The sequence below is a fragment of the Alosa sapidissima genome, chromosome 19 (genome assembly GCF_018492685.1).
Source record: "Alosa sapidissima isolate fAloSap1 chromosome 19, fAloSap1.pri, whole genome shotgun sequence".
NCBI classification, from domain to species: domain Eukaryota; kingdom Metazoa; phylum Chordata; class Actinopteri; order Clupeiformes; family Clupeidae; genus Alosa; species Alosa sapidissima.
Window position 1 is genome coordinate 31,557,851 of NC_055975.1, and position 25,305 is coordinate 31,583,155.

The 25,305-nt window shown below is 42.8% G+C and overlaps 1 protein-coding gene across 2 annotated transcripts in view; it reads left to right on the plus strand.

The window, feature by feature from the left end:
* The first annotated feature begins 424 nt into the window (after window positions 1-424).
* Window positions 425-25,305, plus strand: part of kcnq3 (potassium voltage-gated channel, KQT-like subfamily, member 3) — an 88,761-nt gene continuing 63,880 nt past the window's right edge. Inside the window, exons 1-2 of one of the 2 annotated variants that reach the window (XM_042071365.1) lie at window positions 425-641; window positions 1,022-1,412. In XM_042071365.1, the coding sequence (XP_041927299.1) occupies window positions 1,162-1,412 (251 nt within the window). In that variant the 5' untranslated portion in view covers window positions 425-641; window positions 1,022-1,161. The other variant, XM_042071366.1, reaches the window with a different exon arrangement.

The following is a 25,305-nucleotide window of genomic DNA, read 5'->3' on the forward strand; positions in this document are numbered from 1 at the left end:
GTCTTGTAAGTAAACTACCAGTGCTTTTTCAAAGTTCTCAATGTCTCGTTTTAAATGTCAGGGCCCTCGGAAGTCTTGTGGAGATACATTGAGCCTCGTAAATGGGTGTAAAACAGTGATTTATTTGCATGGCTAGCCCGATGCCGAAGCACCACCATTGAAAAAGCTGTTGGTAGCATCGGCTAACTAACGCCAGATTTTGGAGTGCAGGGGACAAGCCGAGATAGGCTAGGAGACATACGTTCACACTCGGTATCATGTTTCAATACACTTTAGGTCAATATCACACCGGAATTCTCCTTTAAATCCTAACAGGCAGGAACCGTACTGTCACCATCACTAACACACACACCAGGCTTGGGTCTCTCTAACACACACACACACATCCACTACCCCCTTTACACACACACACACACAGGGAGTCAATTCGTCTTGAGATGCTCTGTCAGCAGAGTGTGATCACGTGGTCAGTGGTTAATGTGTCTTGCTCTTGTGTGTGTGTGTGTGTGTGTATGAGAAAGAGAGAGAGCAAATCTCCTCCCCGGTTCGCGTCACCGCTGTCTCGATTACGAGCGGCAGGTAAAGAGACAGCGCGAGTGGAAAAATATGTTTGATGAAAAGCGGCCGCCTCCTGCGCGCGGGTGAGTGTGTTATTTGTGTCTGCATTTGTGCTTCACGTGATGACGTGTTCGGTCCTCAGCTTGTTGATCTCGAGCGATCTGACCGAGGGGATCCCACTCGCGTGGGGCGTTTTCATCTCTGGATCCCGACCAGAGGAATAGATGGTGGGCTCGTGCCAATAGATGCGCCGGTATCCCCAACGAAATACCGAGAGATGTCGGCGTGAGAGACCAAGAAAGCCCGACAGATGGTGGTCTGTCTCTTCTTGTGTGTCTTTGTGTGCATATCTGATGAAAACGGAGTATTACATGTGTGTTGTTCCTGTCTTATGACGTGATGGTGTGTGTGTGTGCTGTGAAGCTGATTTCTAATTTGCGCTTCTCTATTTTTTCCTCTATAGCTCTCGCGCCCACTGTCCTCCGCGCGATCCTTAGATGACCCGCTCGTAAGGAGCTCTCGCTCTCTTCCCGGCCATGGCATGCGCCCCTTCTCGCCTCATCTGCACACGCGCCGCTCTCAGGCTCGAGACAAGTGAACAAGATGGGCATCCGCGCGAGAAACCCGGAGCCCCGAGAGGCTCTGGCGGGAACGGACAGGGACGGTACGCTACTACTGTCAGGCAGAGAGGACGAGAAGCGGAGCGTGCAGGGCGCGGGGCTACTGGCCAAGACGCCGTTGGGCTACACGCGCCCGGTCAAACGGGGGAACATCCGAACCCGGAGGATACAGAATCATATCTACGATGCGCTTGAAAGACCACGAGGTTGGGCTCTTCTGTACCACGCATTTGTGTGAGTAGGCTGCTCTTTCACACACTCTTAACACACTCCCACATATATAAACTGCTCTTTCACACACTCTTAACACACTCCCATAAACTACTCTTTCACACACTCTAACACACTCCCTCGTGTTATGTTTCGTGGTTATGGAATTTTATCAGATACTTTTGTCCAAAGTGACTTACAGAATATGAAATTACAATAGTTAAAATCAACAGTTAACAGATTTTAAAACGTTGTTAAGCCTGCATTGAGCAAATTAGTAATAATAACAATAATATCAATGCAATATAAAATAGGGTAAGGCTATTTGCACCCCTGGTACAATTAGCAGTGTATGCTATTCGTACCCTGGTGCAATAAGTAGTGAATTATATTCATACCCAGGTGCACACAGCAATGTGTTCTATTAGTACCCCGTCTGGTACAAATTTTAATGTATGCTATTCGTACCCTGGTGCACACAGCAATGTGTTCTATTAGTACCCCGTCTGGTACAAATATCAGTGTATGCTATTTGCACCCCTGTGCATTTATTCTGGCATATTGATCACACAATGTAATATATATATATTTTTTTTTTTCAAACAAGCAACATGTTTTTGTTGTTACGTAACAGGGTGTGAATAGCTTAGCTGTGTAATAGACACTCTGAATAAGGTAGCCTATGCTGTTTGCATTAATGTACAGTTAGAAGTGGATGCTATTCGTACCCTGGTGTTTATAGTACTGCATGCTATTTGTATAAAATATCAATAATGAAAATAAACGGAAACCATAAATATATAAACCATAACTCACATGTTATAGAAACCATAAATATATAAACCATAACTAAATCAACCACAAATATATAAACCATAACTCTAAAAATTAATGAATTAGGTGTTGCTGAACACATACGTCTTCAGACGGCTCTTGAAATCCCCAAAGCTGTCGCAAGAACACAGCACTCTAAGCAGCTCATTTCACCACTGAGGAGCCAACGAGGAACCACAGAGGAAAAGAGTCTTGAATTTGACCTCCTAGCGTTAATGGCTAGATAGTGTGTGTCAGTGTGTGTGTGAGTGTGAAGCATAGATTCTGTCTACAACAAGTGTGTGTGTGTGAGTGTCTCTCTCTCTCTCCCTCTGTGTGTGTGTGTGTGTGTGTGTGTGAAAGAGAGAGATCGAGAGAGAGAGAGAGAGAGCAAGACACTGTGTGTGTGTGTGTGACTGTGAGACTGAAAGAGTCTCTGTGTGTGTGTGTGTAACTTTAAACAACTGTGGCAACTACAGTAAATGTAAATGAGTGTGTGTGTGAGAGAGAGAGTGTGTGTGTAAGTGTGTGTGAGTGTGTATGTGTGTGTGTGTGAGAGAGAGAGAGAGAGAGAGAGAGAGAGAGAGATGCACTGATGCATGTTAATTTTCACCAAAAACCGGGACAATTCGTATCCCGGGAAATATTGTTAATTATTCGGGACAGTCACTCAAAAAAGAGAACAATCCCGGGAAATCCAGTGCATGTGGCAATCCTAACACACACACACACACAAACACTAGCCCACTGCTCAGAGGGAACACACACACATGCACACATACACACAAACACTCTCTCTCTCTTTTCTCTCTCTCTCACACACTGTGTGCGTGTGTTTGTGTGCGTGTGTGTGTGTGTGTGTGCATGTGTGTGTGTGTGTGTGTGTGTGTGACGCATGTGCATGTGTGTGTGTGTGTGTGTGTGCAGGTTGTAAAGATTCTTATGCGTTACAGATGTACACGGTTACAGCATGTCCATTGTTGCTAGGTAACAGTTCTAAATTTAGTGAAAGTTCAAAAGTGAAAGTAAATATTGATTCTCTGTGAGCACAGTGGCTGTTTCCCAAAGTCGGGCGTGCTTCCTTAATAGAAGGCTTCCTTGCAAGTCGGGTTCTACGAAGATGAGGCTAGAGGCCTCTCTAGCGTTCTCCTAGCGTTCTCTAGCGTTCTCTAGCGTTCTCCCTAGCGTCTCTCTAGCGTCTCTCTAGCGTTCTCTAGTGTTCTCCTAGCGTTCTCTAGCGTTCTCTCTAGCGTTCTCCCTAGCGTCTCTCTAGCGTTCTCCTAGCGTTCTCTAGCGTTCCCTAGCGTTCTCCCTAGCATCTCTCTAGCGTTCTCTAGCGTTCTCTAGCGTTCTCCCTAGCGTTCTTCCTAGCGTTCTCCCTAGCGTTAGCGTTCTCGGACTCTACTTTGGAAAAGACTTGCCAGTGTGGACGTGCACGTCACAGTGGTTCCGCTTTTAACTGCACGCTGAGGATTATGGGTATTTTTAACTGCATGCTGCTGTTTCAGTAGGGGCGCTGCTCCGATGCATGTCAACGCAGAGGATTATGGGTATTTTTGTTCACTTGAGGATCCACAGATGCATACTTGAAATTTTTTCAGAATGAAGGGCACGAATTTCAGAGTATTTTGACATTGGAACAGTGCTCAGCTCGATGACGTGGCATCCTTGAAAAGTTGGCCGTTGAGTATGCTTCCTTGACTGTGGGAAACAGCTAGTGACTAGGTGTGCATGAGTGTGTGTGTGACTGTGTGTGTGTAAGAGAGAGTGAGTTGATGAGTGATGTGTGTTTGTAAGTTTATGTCTGTGTGTGTTTGTGTGTGTGTGTATACATTTCTGTTCATGTTTCTGTTTGTGTATACCCCATGGCCTGTATTCATTCTTGCAGGTTTGTGTGTGCCATTTAAGGCCAGCATCTAACTACAACATAAGGAACTAGATGGCAAACAATCTCTAATAATAATAATAATAATGATAATAATAATAATAATAATAATAATAACAACTATATAACGGTGACCTCTGATCGTACTGTAATTATACCATGGTCTAGGTTGAAAAAGTGATATACTACACCTATAAAATTATTATGATGTTGCTTGACCACGCCTGAGTTAGTCCGCTCTGCTGTGACTTATCAACATTACTCAGCGTTGCGATAAATAGCTGAAAAAACTAACGATTTTACATCTAAAACTCATTTAGTATTAATAATTGATTTCATATTTATTTATTCATAAGTGACCATGGTATAAACGGGATAATGCCCTTCGATGCGTCCATTATCAGAAATAAATGGACTTCGCGGAAGCAACCGTCGGACGGTTCACACCTCCGCGTCGTCCATTTATTTCTGATAATGGACACCTCGTCGGGCATTATCCCTTACGTAATCTACGCCTGACTGCGACCACTGGACCACTGTATTTGTGGTGGCTCAGTAGTCGGCCTGTATGGAGATAGTAATAGAATCAGTATTAGCTGTACTATAGCTATAATATACTATAGCGCAAACACTATCTAACTACAGCATAACAAACTAATCTAACTCAGGGGTGGGCAAACTGCGGCCCGCGGGCCGGATCCGGCCCGCCAAGCACTTTCATCCGGCCCGCCGAGCATTTCATTTGGTTATCAGGCTGCTCGCTATTTTTTTCCTGCGAAAGAGACGACGTTGGTTAGCTTTACTGCAAACTGCTTTTCACTCTCCTTAGAGAACGTTTACAATGTCAATGTCAAAACATCATGTTAAATAGAGATAACATCATGTTAAACTAAGCTAACTTAAGTAAAATTTATAGTGCATACTTTTGACTTTTACTTCGTTACATTTTACAGCAATTATCTGTACTTTTACGCTGCTACATTTCTACAACACCATCGTTCCTTTTTACGATACATTTTATGATCAGTTTTTTTTTTCTCTCTGACAAACACGTTTGTTTTACCAGGGGGCGGGGTTGCTACCAAAGATTCTGGAGCGCTACGTGCATTCTTAGAAACATAAGCTTCTAGTCTAGACCAGGCAAAGCGTGAGCTTGTAGCCATCTGCATTCGGTAGGCTATATTCACCAGACCCATGGCGACACTGTACATGCAACTGTGTTCTGTGCCTTTCTCTGTCTGTTATCTGCAGCATTAGGGCCTCCTCTCCGATGAGATTGCTATCCGCGGATCAGCGAAGTTACAGGCTATGCCCATGCTTCTGTCACACGTCTGATCATTTGCGGCACAAATGAATGGTAGACTATTAATGAACCGGTGGCCGGAAAAAAACGTAACATTTTCCAGATTAGGAAATATTCCTTAATTGTGTGTGATCAAATAAAGATGCATAGCCTACAATTGGGGGGTAGTAATGTGAGTGTTCATTCAATGTCTATGCGTCTGAACCTAATCATAAAGACACCTTTCTCAGCAACTTTTCTGTTCAATCAGCATAATTGTCATTACGATCCACCCAACGTTTTCCTTGTCTACCCCGTTAAAATTTTAGGCTCTCGTGGTTTGCTGACAGATATTACTCATCAGATCACCCTAGTTAGATAACCAGAATTACAGAATGCAATTGTAATTCTCTAGAATTGTAGGTCAGAATGTAAACTGGGCCACAGATGGTAAGCACAATTGCATTAGCTTAAAACTATCTAGTCGAGTATAACCTAAAACTAGCTTAATTAAAATGCCACAGCCCATACTGATTTTTCGTTTTAGAATATAGTATATAAATCATTATGCAAATACTTTTACTTTTAATACTTAAAGTAGGCTACATTTAAAAGCAAAAACTTTTTACTTTTACTTAAGTAGGGTTGTCATTGTGGTACTTTTACTTTTACTAAAGTAAATATTTCTCTGTGTATTTGTACTTTTACTTAAGTACTGAGTTTCAGTACTTCCTCCACCACTGGTTATCTCCTTTGCAGCAGATCTAACGTGAACATTATGCGATCCATTTAATTGGGAACGCGTCTGCGCTCACGAGAGGGAGAGAGCCACAGGTTCCAGCTGGCTTGTCATTGTTGATAATTGATATCTCCTTCTTATAAGAAACTTTTAAAAGGAAATCATGAAGGCAACAGTAGTTCCCACTACTGACCATTTAAAAACTGTGAGAGGGCCCAGCCGTAGGTACAGCACTAGCCATAGCGGAGCAGGCAGAAGATCATTGAGAAATAAACATGAATTAAAGCGACTGTCTTAAAGCAACAGTGCACAATTTATACATTTGTTAAACAGCATAAAATACAGCATAAAATACAGCATAAAATTATACAGCATAAAATTATACAGCATAAAATTATAAATTAAAAAACAGCAAAAGAAAAAAAACAGCATAAAATTATATCCAAGATGGCGGCGTGTACACACGCAGCGACCTCTCTCTGTCCCAACCGTATGGTGTTTTGTTCGTTTAAAAAGTGTTTGTCCGAAAGTTTTACGTGTTCGTCTCGTCTTACTACGTCGTACTACAAGTACAGCAGGCAGTTTTTAATTGACATCTGCAAAAGCAAGTTTTGCAGCGTTCTGGACTTTGCAACAGAGACGCTAAAGGAACTCGGACTCCTCCGGCCTGCAACAACACCGGACTCGCCTGCTACTCCTCCCCCGGAAAGAAAGCGTCGGAAGCGGTGTGCGAGGAAGCAGAAGAGGGGCAAGCGCGGAGGCGTCCGGGCCAGGCTAGCGGCCAGCCCAACTCGCCCAGCCATACCATCCATTCTCCTGGCAAATGTACGATCACTGGACAACAAAATGGATCACATACGACTGCTGAGATCAACGAACCGGACAGTAAGTAACTGCTGTGTGCTCGTCTTCACTGAGACTTGGTTAAATGACAACATTCCGGACTCTGCTGTACAACTGGAGCAGCTAGCATGCTATCGAGCAGACAGGGCCATTGTAAAGGGAGGTAAATCACGAGGAGGAGGAATCTGTGTTTACATCCGTGACGAATGGTGCCGGGACACTGTAGTAGTATGCAAACACTGCTCACCACTGGCAGAGTTTATGATCATAAAGTGCCGTCCTTTTTACCTGCCAAGGGAAATTACTGCGATTCTGCTAGTCGCAGTATACATCCCGCCTACCAACAACAACAGCGATAAGAACGCGGCTCTTAGTGAACTGTACCAGGCTGTCAGTGAACAACAGACGGCACACCCAGACGGTTTCACCATCTTCACTGGAGATTTTAACCATGCTGATCTTAAAACTGTACTTCCAAAGCTACACCAGCATGTTGATTTTCCAACAAGAGGAGATAACATCCTGGACCTGGTCTACACTACACACAAAGGAGCATACAAAGCCACCCCCCCCCCCCCCCCCCACATTGGACTTTCAGACCATATCACTGTGATGCTAATGCCCGCATACAGACAAAGGGTAAAAGCGAACAAAACGGTTCGTAAGCAGGTAAAAGTGTGGCCTGAGGGAGCCTCCGATGCTCTTCAAGACTGCTTTGACACAACAGACTGGGAAATGTTTAAGCAGGCAGCCACTTACAACAACCGGACAGACATAGAGGAGTATACAGACACTGTAACCTCTTACATCACCAAGTGCATCGATGATGTGACCCACACAAAAGACATCATCACTCGGGCTAACTGGAAGCCATGGCTGACAGGGGATGTCCTCAGGCTGCTGAGGGCCAGAGACAAAGCCTACAGAGCTGGGGATGAAGCTGGCATGAGAACAGCGAGAGCCAACCTGTCCCGTGGCATCAAGGAAGCAAAAAAGGAATACACTCACAAGATAACCACCCACTTCAAAGACAGCAGGAATGCACAAAGCCTATGGCAGGGCATTCAGGCCCTCACGGACTACAAGCCCGCGCCACAGAGCTGTGAGAGCAACATCCCTCTGCTCAACAACCTGAACCGCTTCTTTGCTCGCTTTGAAGCACAAAACAGCACCTGCCCACAGAAGACCCATCCCCCTCTACATGAGCAGCCCCTGTGCCTCTCTGCCGACAGCGTGAAGAGGACACTTGCTGCTATCAACACCCGTAAGGCAACAGGTCCAGACAACATCCCAGGTCGTGCGCTGAAGGACTGCGCAGGGGAGCTTAAGGATGTCTTCACAGACATCTTTAACACTTCCCTGAAGCAAGCCATCGTCCCATCATGTTTCAAAGCTGCCACCATCATACCTGTGCCGAAGAAAACTGCTCCATCCTGCTTCAATGACTACCGCCCTGTGGCACTGACACCCATCATCATGAAGTGCTTTGAGCGGCTTGTCATGTCACATATCAAATCCATTCTCCCCCCCACCATGGACCCCTTCCAGTTTGCATACCGAGCCAAGCGGTCTACAGAGGATGCAATCTGCTCTGCCCTCCACCCAGCCCTCACCCACCTGGAAAAAAGAGACTCATATGTGAGATTGCTGTTTATAGACTTCAGTTCTGCATTCAACACCATAATACCACAACAACTCATCTGCAAACTTAACAAACTGGGACTCAGTACCTACCTCTGCAACTGGCTACTGGACTTCCTCTGTCAGAGGCCTCAAGTAGTACGTGTTGGCAACAATACCTCAAGCAGCATCACACTGAGCACAGGGCCCCCCCAAGGCTGCGTGCTCAGTCCGCTGCTCTTCACCCTGCTGACGCATGACTGCACTGCAACCTACAGCAACAATCACATAGTGAAATTTGCTGACAACACAACTCTGGTGGGTCTCATCACCAAGGGCGACGAGACTCAATACAGGTTGGAGGTCGACCATCTGACCACGTGGTGCAGGGACAACAACCTCCTGCTGAACGTCAGCAAGACCAAAGAGATTGTTGTTGACTTCCGGAGAGGTCACACCCAACACCTGCCACTGACCATCGACGGTGCTGTGGTGGAGAGAGCGAGCAGCACCAAATTCCTGGGGGTGCACATCAGTGAAGACCTCTCCTGGACCACCAACACTGCATCACTGGCGAAGAGAGCTCAGCGCCGCCTGTACTTCCTGCGGAAACTCAGGCGAGCAAGTTCTCCACCAGCCATCATGACCACATTCTACCGAGGCACCATTGAGAGCATCCTCTCCAGCTGTATCGCTGTGTGGGGCGGAAGCTGCACTGAATACAACAGGAAAGCCCTGCAGCGCATAGTGAACACAGCTGGAAGGATTGTTGGTGCTTCACTGCCCTCCCTGAAGGACATTTACACCACCCACCTCACCCACAAGGCGACCAAAATTGTGAGTGATGCAAGTCACCCCGCTCACAATCTGTTTGATCTACTGCCCTCTGGGAAGAGGTACAGAAGCCTGCGCTCCCGCACTACCAGACTCACCAACAGCTTCATACACCAAGCCGTAAGGATGCTGAACTCTCTCCCTCCTCTCCCCCCTCCACCCTCAGCTACATAACATCCTGGACATTGGACCCACAATGGCCGCCTGCACTACTCCACTTGCACACTTGCACACTTGTACACTTTACAACTTGTTGTTGTTGTCCTGAAAACACAACACTTCTGCTGCTCTTACATAACTTGCACCACTATGCCACTTTCTTTCTTACTTAGGTCAAACAGAACTACCCAAGCCTTTTATTGGCCTGACTTTGCACTAGTATTTTATTGACTGTCTATGCACAATTTCAACCAAATTTTGCTCTCTTATTTTTTTATTATTATATGTGCCCTCTTATTTACTTATTTACTTACTTTTTTGTTTACTTGAATGTTATGTTTGTCTGTGGACTTAAATTGGTAAAATATGTCTTGTCTTCACCGTGGGATAGTGAGAAACGTAATTTCGATCTCTTTGTATGTCTGGAACATGTGAGGAAATTGACAATAAAGCTGACTTTGACTTTGACTTTGACTTTGATTAGCAGTATTTTTAAGCAATTAATATTTTAAAAGAAATACTTTTCATACTAAATTATAGGCTATAAAAATTTATTTTTTTATGTGTGTGTCTTTGGGGGGGGGGGGGGGGGGGGGGGCAGGGTTCCCGCGGATCCTTAAAAAGTCTTAAATACAACTTTCGGTTTTTAAGGCCTAAAAAAGTCTTAAATTGTCTGGGATGTCTTGAATTTTTGAAAGGATCGAGGTATTAAATTTGCGTATGAGACCGTGAGCGACTGCAAGAGAGCGAGTGAAATGTCTCCATTCGGTTTTTCGTGTATTTAAAACGCAATTGTATAAGTGACTATATGGCTACTGGAGGAAGTGTAGGCCTAGTGGTTGCAGAGTGAAGAGGTTTTTCACGGGTGTGGTTAAAGGTGTGAAAACGGTAATAATATGTACAAATATGCCTGACGTTTTCGTGGTGTAGCCGAGGCCTGAGACATACGCAGGTAGCCTACGTGAGTGGTAGAATGAGCGGGAGAAAGAGTTGGTAAGCCAGTTAGCGATATAGTGGGGTACAAATTGTCATGAAATAATGGTCCCGTAGGATTTTTTTGCTAAAATTGATTTTTTTGTTTTATCTGCTTTATTTGGGGTCCTACTGTTGAAAAATTATGGGGTGCAAATTTTCTGACCCCGTTTTGCCCCTCCTCTGGGGGGCGCCTTCTCACCTTGGCCAGGATAATGACTGCACACATATCTACTAATAATGATCACATTTTCACAATCTTGGTGTCAATTTAGGGGTTATTGAGGATGCTGAGTCCATTTTATGACAGTTTCATTGTGATCAGAAATTGTTATGTCTCATTTTTTGGTAGTGGTTTAGGCTTTTCTAGGGTATTTTATCATATTTTTTGGTCAAATTGATTATATACACTCTAAGTTATGTGCACTCAAGAAGTTAATACACAGTATAAACTTGAAGAGTAATTTATATAATAATAATAATAATAATAACTTTGTTAGATATAGCGGCTTTAGAAAGAGTTAGAGACTAAAGGCCTCAGTAAGCAGATATGTGTTTAGATACTTTTTTTGTTGTTTTTTTGTGTGTTTTTTAACAATCTGGTGAACAATCTTATATTTTCCTTTACAATAGCTAATAAAGCAATGAATCGTTTAACATCTTTGAAATAAAACTAATACAAAATGTACTGTAGCTCTACTGCAATGGCAGTGTACATTAACTAAGTACTGAACTAATTGATGAACTAATTATTAATGTAAAGTTGCATAAACATGAACAGGAAATAAAACACCTTAGAAATACACTTCTACATAAATCGATCATTCATCAGCATCATCCTCATTTGTAGTATGCTTGGTCGCATTTTCACAGTCACCAGCAAAGCATTTGCAAAAAGGAGTACAGGGAATTCCATGTCTGTGACAAGTGCTTTGCACTGGGTTTTGCACACACATTTTGTCAACTCTATCACAGCTCTAGGGGCAGGGAGTGTAAGATATGTCACAGGAACATAAACTCCTTCCATAAAGTCCAACCATTTTCTTCAATCTGAGGAAGAACTGGACAGTTTGAAATGTAGGATTTATCACGCATGGCAATGTAATTGACACGAAGGATATGAGGCAACAAGGCAGCTTGTGTCGGAGGTAACATTTCTCCCTCCAAGTTCCTGGTCCGAAATAGCTCCCACCTCAGTTTTGGTAGAGTTGTGTGACCAGTTGACCTATAGACACTGCAGACAAACTGCTCTAGACCTCTGACTTGTTGGGGAAGTTCACCATTGATGAGATTAGATGGCAGTGGACCTTCACCAGGCTTCTTAAAGCAACTGATGACAGGATCATCATCATCAAGTTTTTATGTAGGCATCAACCCAGGTCTTTTTGCTGACGCCCACAAATTTACCACACCAGTCAGTACCAGAGAAATTGTGGAGACCGATAAGGCCTTGACATTTTTGATGTCCTATAATCTGCACTCTTTCTACCACATCAATTTTTCTATATTGTGTGCCCTTACCAGTAAGAAACTTGAGATGAGTGTGAGGTCCAAGGTGCTTACCAGCAACAAGATCAAGCAGAAGGATTAGGACATCAGTATCTGGTGACCAAACTCTAACTTCACTCCAGCCAGTCTCAGCTGAACACACCATTGCTTGATGAGCAATAAGTATATCTGCCTCTTCAAAAGTTCCTTTAGAGACATTGTGAGTTTCATCTCCAGATGAATTTCAAACTCCCTTGATGTTGCTGCTCTTTTCTTGCGTGTTTTGTCCTTTAAAGACTGGTCCAAGTAATAATAATTTTGTCTTCTTGTATCTTCTGTCTGTATCTTAGCAATGTGATTCTCAGCTTTGTGTCATTAGACAGAATTAAAACACATATCTTGTGTTGAAATAGTTATCTTTGACCAAAATTGGCAAGCAGAGGGGACCAAATAAAGTTGTGACTGCTGATGATTTACTTTCTCTTTAAGGAAAATCCAATATGGCCAATTGTTTATAATGAGTGGGGAAAATTTGCAATGATCATCAATATGAGTATGAAGAGTATGACTAGCCATTGGATTTTTTTTGCTAACCATATGTCATCATGATATACTGTAACCCCTAAACGCAGGTTCGCTAATTATAGCACCCCCAGTGGCCGAATTACACCAAATTTGTTGTGTATCCTTGGGAGGGGGTCAGTTGTCATGTCACCAAGTTTCTTTAACATACATCAAAGTGTTCCCAAAATATGAGCTCACTTACTGTTTGGCGACTTTGCCCCATTGGATTTGCCTTTATTGCTGCAAAAAATGAGTAATAACAACTTCTGATCACAATGAAATTGTCATAAATGGACTCAGCATCCTCAATAACCCCTAAATTGACACCAAGATTGTGAAAATGTGATCATTATTAGTAGATGTCGTGTGTGGTCAGTATCCTGGCCAAGGTGACAAAGCGCCCCCCAGGGGGCAAAACGGGGTCAGAAAATTTGCACCCCGTCATTTTTCAACAGTAGGACCCTAAATAAAGCAAATAAAACAAAAATATAAATTAGCAAAAAAATCCTACGGAAATACAACTCGTACCCCACTAATAGGGTGATACGTTCGAATTTAGACAGAACATAGCCTATGGATTTTAAAAGCCCTGTCCGGCGCAGCCTCAAGCCGGACGCTCATTTGTCCTTTTTGGAGTTGCGCTGGGCATCATGGTTTCACAAACTATGGACGCGAAGGCTGCTGGTCAAATTATGCGCAGTGCTTCTGTCACTCGTCTGATAATTTGCTGCGAAGGAAGGAACCACGGACTAACAGGAAAAGAAAACAAACGTTTTCGCAATCAGGAGGAAATACTGTTTGCATATGTTTAAAGTTCAGTTGATCTGTTTGCATCTTTCCAGCGTGTGTTGCTGGCCTAGCCTAGGGAAGAAAATATCTGTCTAAGTTATAATACCTGTAATATCTGTCAGCAGCTTGCTTGCCAGCCATTCCCAGTAGACCTACTTCGCAAAAGTTGTGAAATATAGCTGCATTTTTTTTTTGAATGTCAGTGACTGGCTACTGCTCATACTGGTCATAATACGTGCATGCTTGAGATGAAACCAGCAGTTTTCAGCAGGATCCGAGGAGGACCTGTCTCTTAATTAATTTAAAACAAGTCAATGGTTTTACAATGTTTCAGTCAAGCTTTGGTTGGTTTAGATACAACTGGTATGCAAAGTGTAAGTCGTGGATTAACTTTAATTTGCTGTGTTGCATATGGGACAATAGATGCACATAGTAAATTATATTAAGTAGGCCTATTAAAACATTTAAATAGCTTAGTCTAACTTTGAAAAAAATATTGAAAGGAATCCAGTCCAGTGCACATGTCTTTGGCAAGTAGCCTAGGCTACTACAGACACAGGTGAAGAACAGTAAGCACAACCAGATGTGTACAGCCAGCTTCAAAAGCAAGCAGCCCAGACCCTAAAATTGGGCATTTATAGCTGTGAAGGTAATTCACACACAATTATTTTTCTTTCTCCAAAATATATGTGGTAACTTCTGTAGACATCCAAAATGGGGTGGGGGTTAAAATTAGTAGGGGGAAAAAAAATATTGCATAAAAAAGTTTTAAGTTGTCGTATGTATCTTTTTGCCGTGGTGGGGGGGGGGGGTGTTGTGCGGCCCGCCGGCCAATTTTCAAAACCCAACGTGGCCCTTGAGACAAAAAGTGCCCACCCCTGATCTAACTACAACATAACGAACTAACAAACTATAGCGCAAACACCATCTAACTACAACATAACGAACTATAGCGCAAACAGTAATTAAAAGTATATAATATAAAAACACAACTAAGCAATAAGGATAGTAGAAGATAAAGAATGTACTAAATATACTAAAATACAAATTATACTAACATATAATCTAAATCAATTCTAAAACAGTATCCACATAGTGGTTATTAATCAATCAAGAGGCGCTTGCAATGACTGAGGCAGGGACTGAGCCTGTGATTCTCTGTGCATAGTAAGGTAAGGTAAGGTGCTCTGTGTGAATGAGTGTCATGGTGGTAGTGCAATGGTGTTAGTGGTCATGGTGATAGTGCAAATGAGTAAGTCCAACAGTGCAACAGTGCAAGAATAAAGTCTATATATCTATATGTCTATATATATAACTATTTTAAGAAAAGGTATAAGTGTGGCCACAGTTCGGCTGTGGCATGGAGGGAGGGGTTGTGCATATGTGCTAATGTGCTAATATAACACGCAAACAGTGAGGCAGAATGACAGTGGTAAAAAGTGGCTAGTGGACAGTATCCAAACATGGAGGGGGTGAAGAGGCAGACAGACTATGCAGAGAAGTCTATCTCTCCTCTTCCCTTAAGTGATGCATTGAACAGTTCAATGGCCCTGGGGACAAATGACTTCCTCAGTCTGTCTGTTGTGCAAGGCAGTGAGCGAAGTCTCCAGCTGATCAGGCTCTTCTGCTTAACAATAGTGCTGTGAAGTGGGTGACACTCATTGTCCAAGATGTTGATCAGTTTGTTCAGGGTCCTTTTGTCAGATAGTGAAGTGATGCACTCCAGTTCAGCTCCCACTACAGAGCCAGCCTTCCTTACCAGCCTGTCAATTCGTCCCCCATCCTTCTTCTTTGTGCTTCCTCCCCAGCATACCACAGCATAGAAGAGGACGCTGGCAACAACAGACTGGTAGAACATCCTGAGGAGCTTGCTGCACACATTAAAGGACTGCAGCCTCCTCAGGAAGTACAGCCTGCTCTGCCCTTTCTTGTAGAGTGCATCAGTGTTGGCTGACCAGTCCAGTTTATTGTCCAGGTGGAGACCCAGATACTTGTAGGTGCTTACCACCTCCACATTGACCCCATCAATAGGGACTGGTAGCAGAGTGGGCTTAGACCTGCGGAAATCCACCACCATCTCCTTGGTCTTTGAAGTGTTGAGTTGAAGATGATTGAGTTTGCACCATTGCACAAAGCCCTCCACCAGGCTCCTGGACTCCTCCTCCTGCCCGTTCCTGATACACCCCACAATTGCAGTATCGTCAGAAATCTTCTGGATGTGGCATGACTCGGTGTTGTAGCAGAAGTCAGATGTGTACAGGGTGAACAGGACTGGAGAGTAACTGCAACTTTTGTTCCACCTTTCTTCTGTAGTCCTCCTTAGTCTCCTTCAGCTTGATTTTGAGTTCCCCTTGCACGCGCCTCAGCTCTGCCATGTCCCCCTCTCTGAACGCCATCTTTTTCCTGTTAAGAAGGCTCTTGACATTGCTGGTTATCGAAGGCTTGTTGTTGGGAAAGCAGCATACAGTTCTGGTGGGAACAACAATGTCCATACAGAAGTTCAGGTAGTCAGTTGTGCACTGTGTGCACTGCACTACAGCATAACGAACTATAGCGCAAACACTATCTAACTACAACATAATGCATTATAGCGCAAACTGAGTTGCTCTTTTCCTTGGAAGTGGTGGGTATGACAAATGCCGGGTTTCTATGAATATCAGCAAACGCTCAAGGTGTTCACCAAAGCTGCAATTTTGTGCATTAGACAATGCATAAATAAACCTTAATTTTGTAATACAAGAGAATATGTCTTGGGCCAGGTTATAGCACTTATAACACTTTTAATGCTAATTTAATGCTGCTAATTTCCACCTGTAGTCGCTGGGCAGGTACAACGATATAAAAGTAAATCATATTAAAAATAAATTTAATAGGACTATAGGTGACATGATGGCCATAGTAATAATAAAAAAAAAACAATCTAGCAAATAAACAGGAGTGCAGCCAACTGTAATAATAACAATAACAATAAGAGCAGATAAACAGGAGTGCCAGCCAACTGCCACTAAATAAACGTTCTCTCCTAACAAGCAATAAGAGCAGATAAACAGGAGTGCCAGCCAACTGCCACTAAATAAAGTTTCTCTCCTAACAAGCAATAAGAGCAGATAAACAGGAGTGCCAGCCAACTGCCACTAAATAAACTTTCTCTCCTAACAAGCAATACGAGCAGATAAACATAATTGTGTTTACAGTATTATTGTCTATAATCACCTATGATACCAATGAATCATTTTTTAGAACATGGAATGAATAATTCAATCAGTCTGTGAACCGAGCTAGCTAGCTAGCTAGCTAGCACTAGCTTAAAAAGCTATACATGGCAGTAGAAATATAAAGCTATGAATGGCTGTAGCTATGGTAAAAATTGCTGAAAAATTGCACTATTGAAATGATCACAAACACTTAGGGACTGTTCGTTATTTATAAACGGGGCCACCGGAGGAAAATAGGGGAGGGTCATGTCTTTTTATTCTTTGTTGAGGGGAGGGTCACCTAACTTTTTTTTGTCTAGGAGGGGGGGTCACCCATCTTTTGTATTAATGAAAACAGCAAAAAATCAAAGTGGCTTGTTTGATTGTTGATTTCTGTCGCCATATAACGTTCTCTTTCGTTCCATAGCTCTGTCAACATTGAACAATGACAATAAGGGAGATTTCCCGGGTTTCTCACGCAAAATACAGAAAATGTCAACATTCGTCCCCATTAACGTTGGAAGGGTTGGAGCAACAAAGTAGCCTACTTTATTCACGCCTAACAGCCTATATCCATTTGGTCAACTTTATCCAGCCCTAAAAAAACCTAAATTTAACTTTGGTTTACTTGTAGTTTACCGTGTAGCCTAACTTTAAACAGCATGCTTAACATAAAGCATACTTGCTTCATTCATCCACACATCCAGCTCCTAACGTTTTGACAAGCATTTCTACCAATTGACCTTGTTCCTGCCCATCTCTAGCTTTGCTGTCTCCATCCTTTCTGTTTTTGTTGTTTGCAAAAAAATATATAGTAGGCCCTATTTATTGGTAACCAGCAACAAGTGCAATTTGTTAATCGCTGTCATTCTCTCTCCTGCCAACAAAAATGTGTTACGTTCCAAGTAGCTGTGCGTAATTCTGCTTCATAAAGTTGAACAAATACATTGGTCATATAAATAGCCAGTTTATGGTCTACAGTGTAGAGTTGGTAAGTTATGGTAGACCAACTTGGAGTGAATATACAGGTGGAATTCTTTGTCTAGCTGAGTAGCCTGGCAGGTGCGCACGTAGACATAGCTTATACGGCCGAACACTGCAAGCGCTAATGAATCGTGCTCTCACGACAACCACGTCGTTAACTTAAATAGGCCTAGGTTAACATCACTCTGAGTTCACATTCAAGCAAGCAAAACGATGATTTGAATACATCTGTTTCACTGGAAGGGCAAGGGGTAACAACAGGACAACACAGACAGGCCAGAATGCAGGACTAATGTTATGAGAGTATTACAGTAATATGGGATATTCTACGGGAAAATATTAAAACAGCAAGACAGCGGGGAAAAGTTCAAATGATAAACCCGGAAAAAGTTGGCATGTTAGGTATTTTTCGGTCCCTGTGATTATTTGTGAAATTGTGCAAACGGCCTTTTAAGTCATTTGAGAAGGAAGGAGTGTAGCAAGCTCCCAAATTGACGCTCGTCTGAGAAATTTAGTTTTGGATAATGTTCAGCTTCGGCAGCTTTACAATGACAGAGGAAGCCTAGAGACTAGTCCATAGAAACAAGTTCATGTGTTGAATTTGTTATTACCCAGTGTTCTTTGTTGAATGGACTCAATGTTTTATTGTTTTATTTCATGTGAATACTTACTAGAGGAGTAACTTATTTCAAGTAGGCTAATGCAGTTGCAGGAAGTGTTCATTTAGTTTCCATGCTTATTGTGTTTCCACAACAATGTTAGTGAGTAAATCTACTGAAATGGCCACCATCTTGGTGAAGTGTGATGTGTAAGATCAGAAAGCAGAGGTTGATTTTAGAACGGTAGCCTAAGTCGATGTGTTCTCATAGCGCTTAAAAGCGTGGGCGGAAGGTATCGACAATTGGCCGGAGAGGATCATGTCTTTTTTGAAAATGCTGCTGTTGTTGAAAATTTTCTTGCAGGCAGGGGAGGGTCATGGAACTTTTGATTGAAGCGCTCAAAATCCCTCCGGTGGCCCCGTTTATAAATAACAAACAGTCCCTTAACAAACAGTCTTCTCTGATATACAGTTAAACTAGTAAATAGAACACTGTAATCTTCTCTAATATACAGTTAAACTAGTAAATAGAACACTGTAATCATGTTGTCTCTGATATACAGTTAAACTAGTCAATAGAACACTGTAATCATGGTGTCTCTGATATACAGTTAAACTAGTAAATAGAACACTGTAATCTTCTCAGATATACAGTTAAACTAGTCAATAGAACACTGTAATCATGGTGTCTCTGATATACAGTTAAACTAGTCAATAGAACACTGTAATCTTCTCAGATATACAGTTAAACTAGTCAATAGAACACTGTAATCATGGTGTCTCTGATATACAGTTAAACTAGTAAATAGAACACTGTAATCATGGTGCTGTTGTATTACAATGAAGCGGTAAATAAATCACGGTAATCGTGGTAGATAGATAGATAGATAGATAGATAGATAGATAGATACTTTATTGATCCCCAGGGGAAATTCAAGGTCTCAGCAGCATACAGACAACACAAACACATTCTTTAACAGCAGAAAGAGTAATTAAAGTATATAATATAAAAACACAACTAAGCAATAAGGACAGTAAAAGATAAAGAATATGCTAAATATACTAAAATACAAATTATAATTAAACTAACACTTAATCTAAATCAATTCTAAAAACAGTATCCACATAGTGGTGATTAATCAATCAGAGGCGCTTGCAATGACTGAGGCAGGGACTGAGCCTGTGATTCTCTGTGCATAGTAAGGTAAGGTAAGGTGCTCTAAGGTGCTCTGTGTGAATGAGTGTCATGGTGGTAGTGCAATGGTGATAGTGGTCATGGTGATAGTGCAAATGAGTAAGTCCAACAGTGCAACAATGCAGAAATAAAGTAAAGTCTATATATCTATATATATTTAACTATTTAAAGAAAATGTATAAGTATAAATGGTGCTGTTGATTAAGCGGTAAATAAATCACGGTAATCGTGGTGCTGTTGAATCTGGTGTTCTGTACTGACGCAGTGACCAGTTTAATCAGCTGAAATGTCCCTGAGATTGTGACTTTTATCGGAGTGCCTTTCTAACACACACTCTCTCTCTCTCTCAAATGCACACACACACACATACAGGCCTACACACACACACACACTCTCACACAGGAATACACTAACACCCTCTCTCTCACACACTCTCTCTCTCTCACACACACGCACACACACACACACGCTCACAGTCTCTTGTTCTCAAGGGCTCTTTGCCTGGTTCTTAAGATCCCATAAAATCACTAACAACCTTTGATGGTGCCACCCCTCCTTTCTGTCTCTCCATCATAATCCCTTTCTCCCTTTCTCCCTTTCTGTATCCTTCCCTCTCTCCCTTTCTCCCTCTATCCCTCTATCCCTCTCTCCCTTTCTCCCTCTCTCCCTTTCTCCCTCTTCCTTTCTCTTTCTCCATCATAATCCCTTTATCCCTCTCTCCCTTTCTCTCATTCTCACATCCTCCATCTATCCCTCTCTCTATCCCTTTATTCCTCTCTCCCTTTCTGTCTTTATCCCTATCTCCCTTTCTCCCTCTATCCCTCTCTTTATCCATTTATCTCTCTATCCCTTTCTCTCTCTCTTTTCTTCTCTCTCTCTCTCTCTCTCTGTATCTTGTAATCTCTAGTGGCTGGAAATCTGCTGTTATATTTGAAAACATCAGTGACAAAGGCGTTGTTCTTTTGGCAGCCATGATTTTTTAACTCTGCCCGTCACAGTCGTTAAGCTGTGGTGACTGGTCCTAAATCTAGTGTGAGATGGCATTCTGATTTAGAATGTGCTCCTGCCTGCAGTGTGAGATGGCATTCTGATTTAGAATGTGCTCCTGCAGTGTGAGATGGCATTCTGATTTAGAATGTGCTCCTGCAGTGTGAGATGGCATTCTGATTTAGAATGTGCTCCTGCAGTGTGAGATGGCATTCTGATTTAGAATGTGGTCCTGTGTCTAATTGAGATAGCATTCTGATTTAGAATGTGGTCCTGTATCTAGTGGGAGATGACATTCTGATTTAGAATGTGGTCCTGTGTTTAGTGTGAGATGGCAATGAGATTTATGTGGCATTCACACACACACACACACACACACACACACACACACACACACACACTCTCTCTCTCTCTCTCTCTCTCTCTCTCTCTCGTTGTAGAAATGGGTAAGTTATATTGATTGTAGTAGTACCATCCCAGGCCAGAATATTGATTAGTCTAATGTTAGATACACACACACACACACACACACTTCAGGGACTTGAATGTCACATTGAGGAAAACTGTAATATTATGTGTGTGTGTGTGTGTGAGAAAGAGAGAGTAAGAGAGAGAGTGTTGTCTGTTATTGGCTTGGGGTAATTTTGTTATCAATTAATTTGTAACAGTTTGTTTGTGTGCGTTCACTCATTTTTCTCCTCCTGGTTTCAACCCACCCAGTCACACACACACACCAGCACACACAAAAGCACATTTCCTGAATTTCCCCTTGGGGATCAATAAAGTATCTATCTATCTATCTATCTATGTCATAACGCGCTCACACACACACACACACACGTACACAGACACACTCACTCACACACACACTAACACATGTACATGTACACAGACACACGCACGCACTTACTCACACACACACTCACACATGTACACAGACACACACACACTCACTCACACATGTACACAGACACACACACACACACACACACACACACTTACTCACACACACACTCACACATGTACACAGACACACACACACACACTTACTCACACACACACTCTGTGAACGTCTCAACGTCATGAGAACGTCAGGCAGCTCACTGGACACCGCTCTGGTGTTGAGAACGTCATGAGAACGTCAGGCAGCTCACTGGACACCGCTCTGGTGTTGAGAACGTCATGAGAACGTCAGGCAGCTCACTGGACGCCGCTCTGGTGTTGAGAACGTCATGAGAACGTCAGGCAGCTCACTGGACGCCGCTCTGGTGTTGAGAACGTCATGAGAACGTCAGGCAGCTCACTGGACGCCGCTCTGGTGTTGAGAACCCACACGCACAACCACACACACTTACACCAGAGACTTTCTAATGTGGAGACACAGCACTCAAAAAATACTCCATAGAAATGCATGGGGCTAGTTTGTCACGCCAATATGGCCGTTGTCTACACATATCCCTCCCCTTCCTCGGCAAAACGTCGACATGTGAATACATTGAGCCAATCATGTGGTGTGATGTGAATACATTGAGCCAATCATATGGTGTGTTGTGAAGACATCGTGCCAATCATGTGTTGTGATCTCGCCGCTGGAGCAAGATTGGTGTCGTGAAGCCTTGCGCACGCGCAGTTCGACCCAAAGACTGTGACCGATGAGTGCCCATAAAACGTTGGTATATGGCCGCCGAGTGGAGGGACTTGCCTAAAAGGACTTTGCTTACACACACACACACATGCATACCCACACGCATACCCACACACCCTTACACACACACACACACACATGCATACTCACACACACAACCACACGCATACCTACACACACAACCACACGCACTTACACACACACACACACACACGCATACCCACACACACAACCACACGCATACCCACACACACTTACACACACACACAACCACACGCATATCAGCACACACTTACACACACACATGGAAACCCACACACACAACCACACGCCAGTGTTGTAGTACTCGAGTCCGAGACTAGACAGGGCTTAAAATTCATTTTTCAAAATGGGGGGGAATTCCCCCCTTAGGTTATTCATGTAGGGGGGGTTTACACAATTTGGGGGGGGGGGTCGATTCTGATACCAAGTCAAGAATTGCGATTTCAATACTTCGCTACTTTTTCGCCCCCACCACCCCGACGTCATCAGTAATATATACTGTAGTGGGATCATTCACAACAGTGGACATCCTAGATTCTGCTTGACTCTCTCCACACACACAAACACACACTGAAAATGATAGCTTATGTGATATGTTTCTATCATATATTTTTGAATTCATATAGAGTGTATTTATTTAATAATGCATTTATATAGTATTATAAGTATAGCATTTTACTAGTAATTACTAGTAGCTAAACATATTTAGTAATTTGAATGCCTCATATTGACGTTTAACCTATAACACTTAGGCATATCTTTAATGTGGTGTGTAGGTCCAATTGAGTGCACATTGGTGATGAGTAGGTGTAATTGAGCGCCTGTCACTTTAAGAAAATACCTGAGAGTAATTCTATGGAGTAATTAGCCCCCCTTCAACCTGACGGTTTTAGGCTGTAGTCGCTAGTGAATAAAAGTTGTGCATAGTGCGGTATGTGTATGCAAATCATTATGTTTTCTATGTCATTAGATACAATAAATGTTCAAAAAACTAACATGTCGAAGACAATCTTTCTGGGATCAAGTGTTGACGTGACCTGAGCTAGCAGGATAGTTACTAAGGAGCTCTTTCCAGATGTAAAAGTTTGCCATGGTAGCGTAGCCTATTTGCGTAAGCGCAAAGTGGTTCTCTCTCTCTCTCTCTCTCTCTCTCTCCCCGTGTGTGTGTGCGTCTGCATGAGGCTATGTTCAATTCAACTCGGTAGTTGATCAGTCCGGTCAATAGCACCGCATTCACGCCACTTAATGATTAGGCTATATTAACGTCATTAGACAGGCTGTAAAGTGTATGCGGGAATTTCTCGCATTATGATGGCTAGAGTTACGGGACTTGAACAAATTATGCGCAATACCCGCAATCCCGCAGTGAAATTTAAGCCCTGCTAGAACTCGAGTCCGAGTCATTAGCTAAATTTAGAGACTTGTGACTTGACTTGGACTTGAGCACTGAATGACTCGCACTTGGACTCGGACTCGGACTCGTGCATTCGCACTTGCGATGACTCGTCGAGGACTCTACTTTTTTTGTAATATCATAAGGCTATAATTGTAGTATGTCATTAGGCTATAATTTGCTATATGATTAATATCTAAATTATTTGTAATAGGCTACTAATTTTAGTTCAAGGGAATGTTAGGCTACTGCTTCTTGTCATACATCGCAAGTCACATCATGTTCATATGCAAAGCAAACTAACGTTAACTTTAGCACCAAAATGTCTGGAGACATGGCCGCCGTTATTTCAATGTATTAGTTCTCATACATGACATGACATGACATTACCTAAGATTACACTCAGCCTAGGTTAAACATCACACACTGCTGCTGGATAGCTGATCACCGTGACTTGGTGAACAGTGTTTTTCCTGACTGACACGAGAAGCGAGGTTCCATTCATTCATTTTCATTTGGGGCGTGCCCTGCCGTGCTTCTGTCTGTTAATTTTCAGCAGGCTTTTATCGGATGAAAGAAAAATAAACTAAAAGTTTTCCCGACAAGATATAGCATAGCCTACTTCTTAATTTTGGTGTCATAAAATATAGAAGCATAACATTAAATTGCCTAGTAGAGTGTCCATATAGAGTTTCAATGTAGGCCTACGTGTCTGCGCAAGTGAAACTGACAAACTGAACCTCTCGTGGGTAGACCAGAAACAACTATATTTAAAACCACGAATGAAGTGGATTACTGTTACTGTTCAAACGAGCGATTTGATAGCCTAATCCACTGCACGAAAAAAAGGAAATAGCAACGTGTTCTATTTTTAACAGGTGAATATCGTAGCAAATAGGCCTAGTAGCCTATGGCAATGGCAGCTTAAAAAACTATTTCACTCATCTCGCTGAAATGAACGTAGAATGTGGCCTGTTGCACAAATAAATTAATTAGGACGATGATCTGCATCTCCGTTAACAGAAAGCTAGTTTTCATCTCTATTGTTGACGTGAAATATGTCTCCATAGTGTCAGTGAAGTGATAACATTATGCAGTTGCAGGTAGCCAGTGTTCACGTCACGGGAGTCAGAAAGAAGCTACCAAGACGTTACGGGAGTCAGAAAGAAGCTACCAAGACGGACCCTGCTCTGTTTCTGTCCCTCCCAAACTGCGCTAAAATTGTGTAGGCTATTTAACAGCCAGAATTTTTTATAAAATGCCCGGGGGAGGCCCTTTTATGATCCACACTACCTCTTACAAAATAGGCCTACTCCAATGTCCATCTAGCTCTTGTGAAGTATGGACTTCTACAACACTGCCTATACAATTGTCAGCAGTCAGTAACAGCATAATGTGACTTAATGGCCTGTGTGATTGGGATGTGGATTGCTCATTTATAATGAGTAGTGTCAGGACCCTGTCAGAGCTGCACCAAACCCCGCCCCTGTTCTGTAAATATTTCCATCTTCCAGCAGGGGGCTGTAGCCGTGCAGGTGTGCACAGGTGTGCTGTGCAGGTGTGCTGTGCAGGTGTGCACAGGTGTGCTGTCGATTGGTCCTGATGAGCCAGACGTTAAAACGGCCCGCTCTCAGGATGCAGACGGGCTCCCTCTCCTCTCGGCCGTCGTTATAGTGCTTATGTTATGTTGTCGAACACTTGTACTCATACCCCTAGACACTATGCACTACACTTTAGTTTTAGCTTCCACATACTGACTTCTCTATAGTTATTTAATAAATATACTTTATTGTTACTCTTGCGTGGACCTCCCTTTATGTTTCACATGCTTGAGCCAGCATGTGTGACAGTAGGCCTATAGGCTATGGTATGGCTATGGTATGGTATTCTC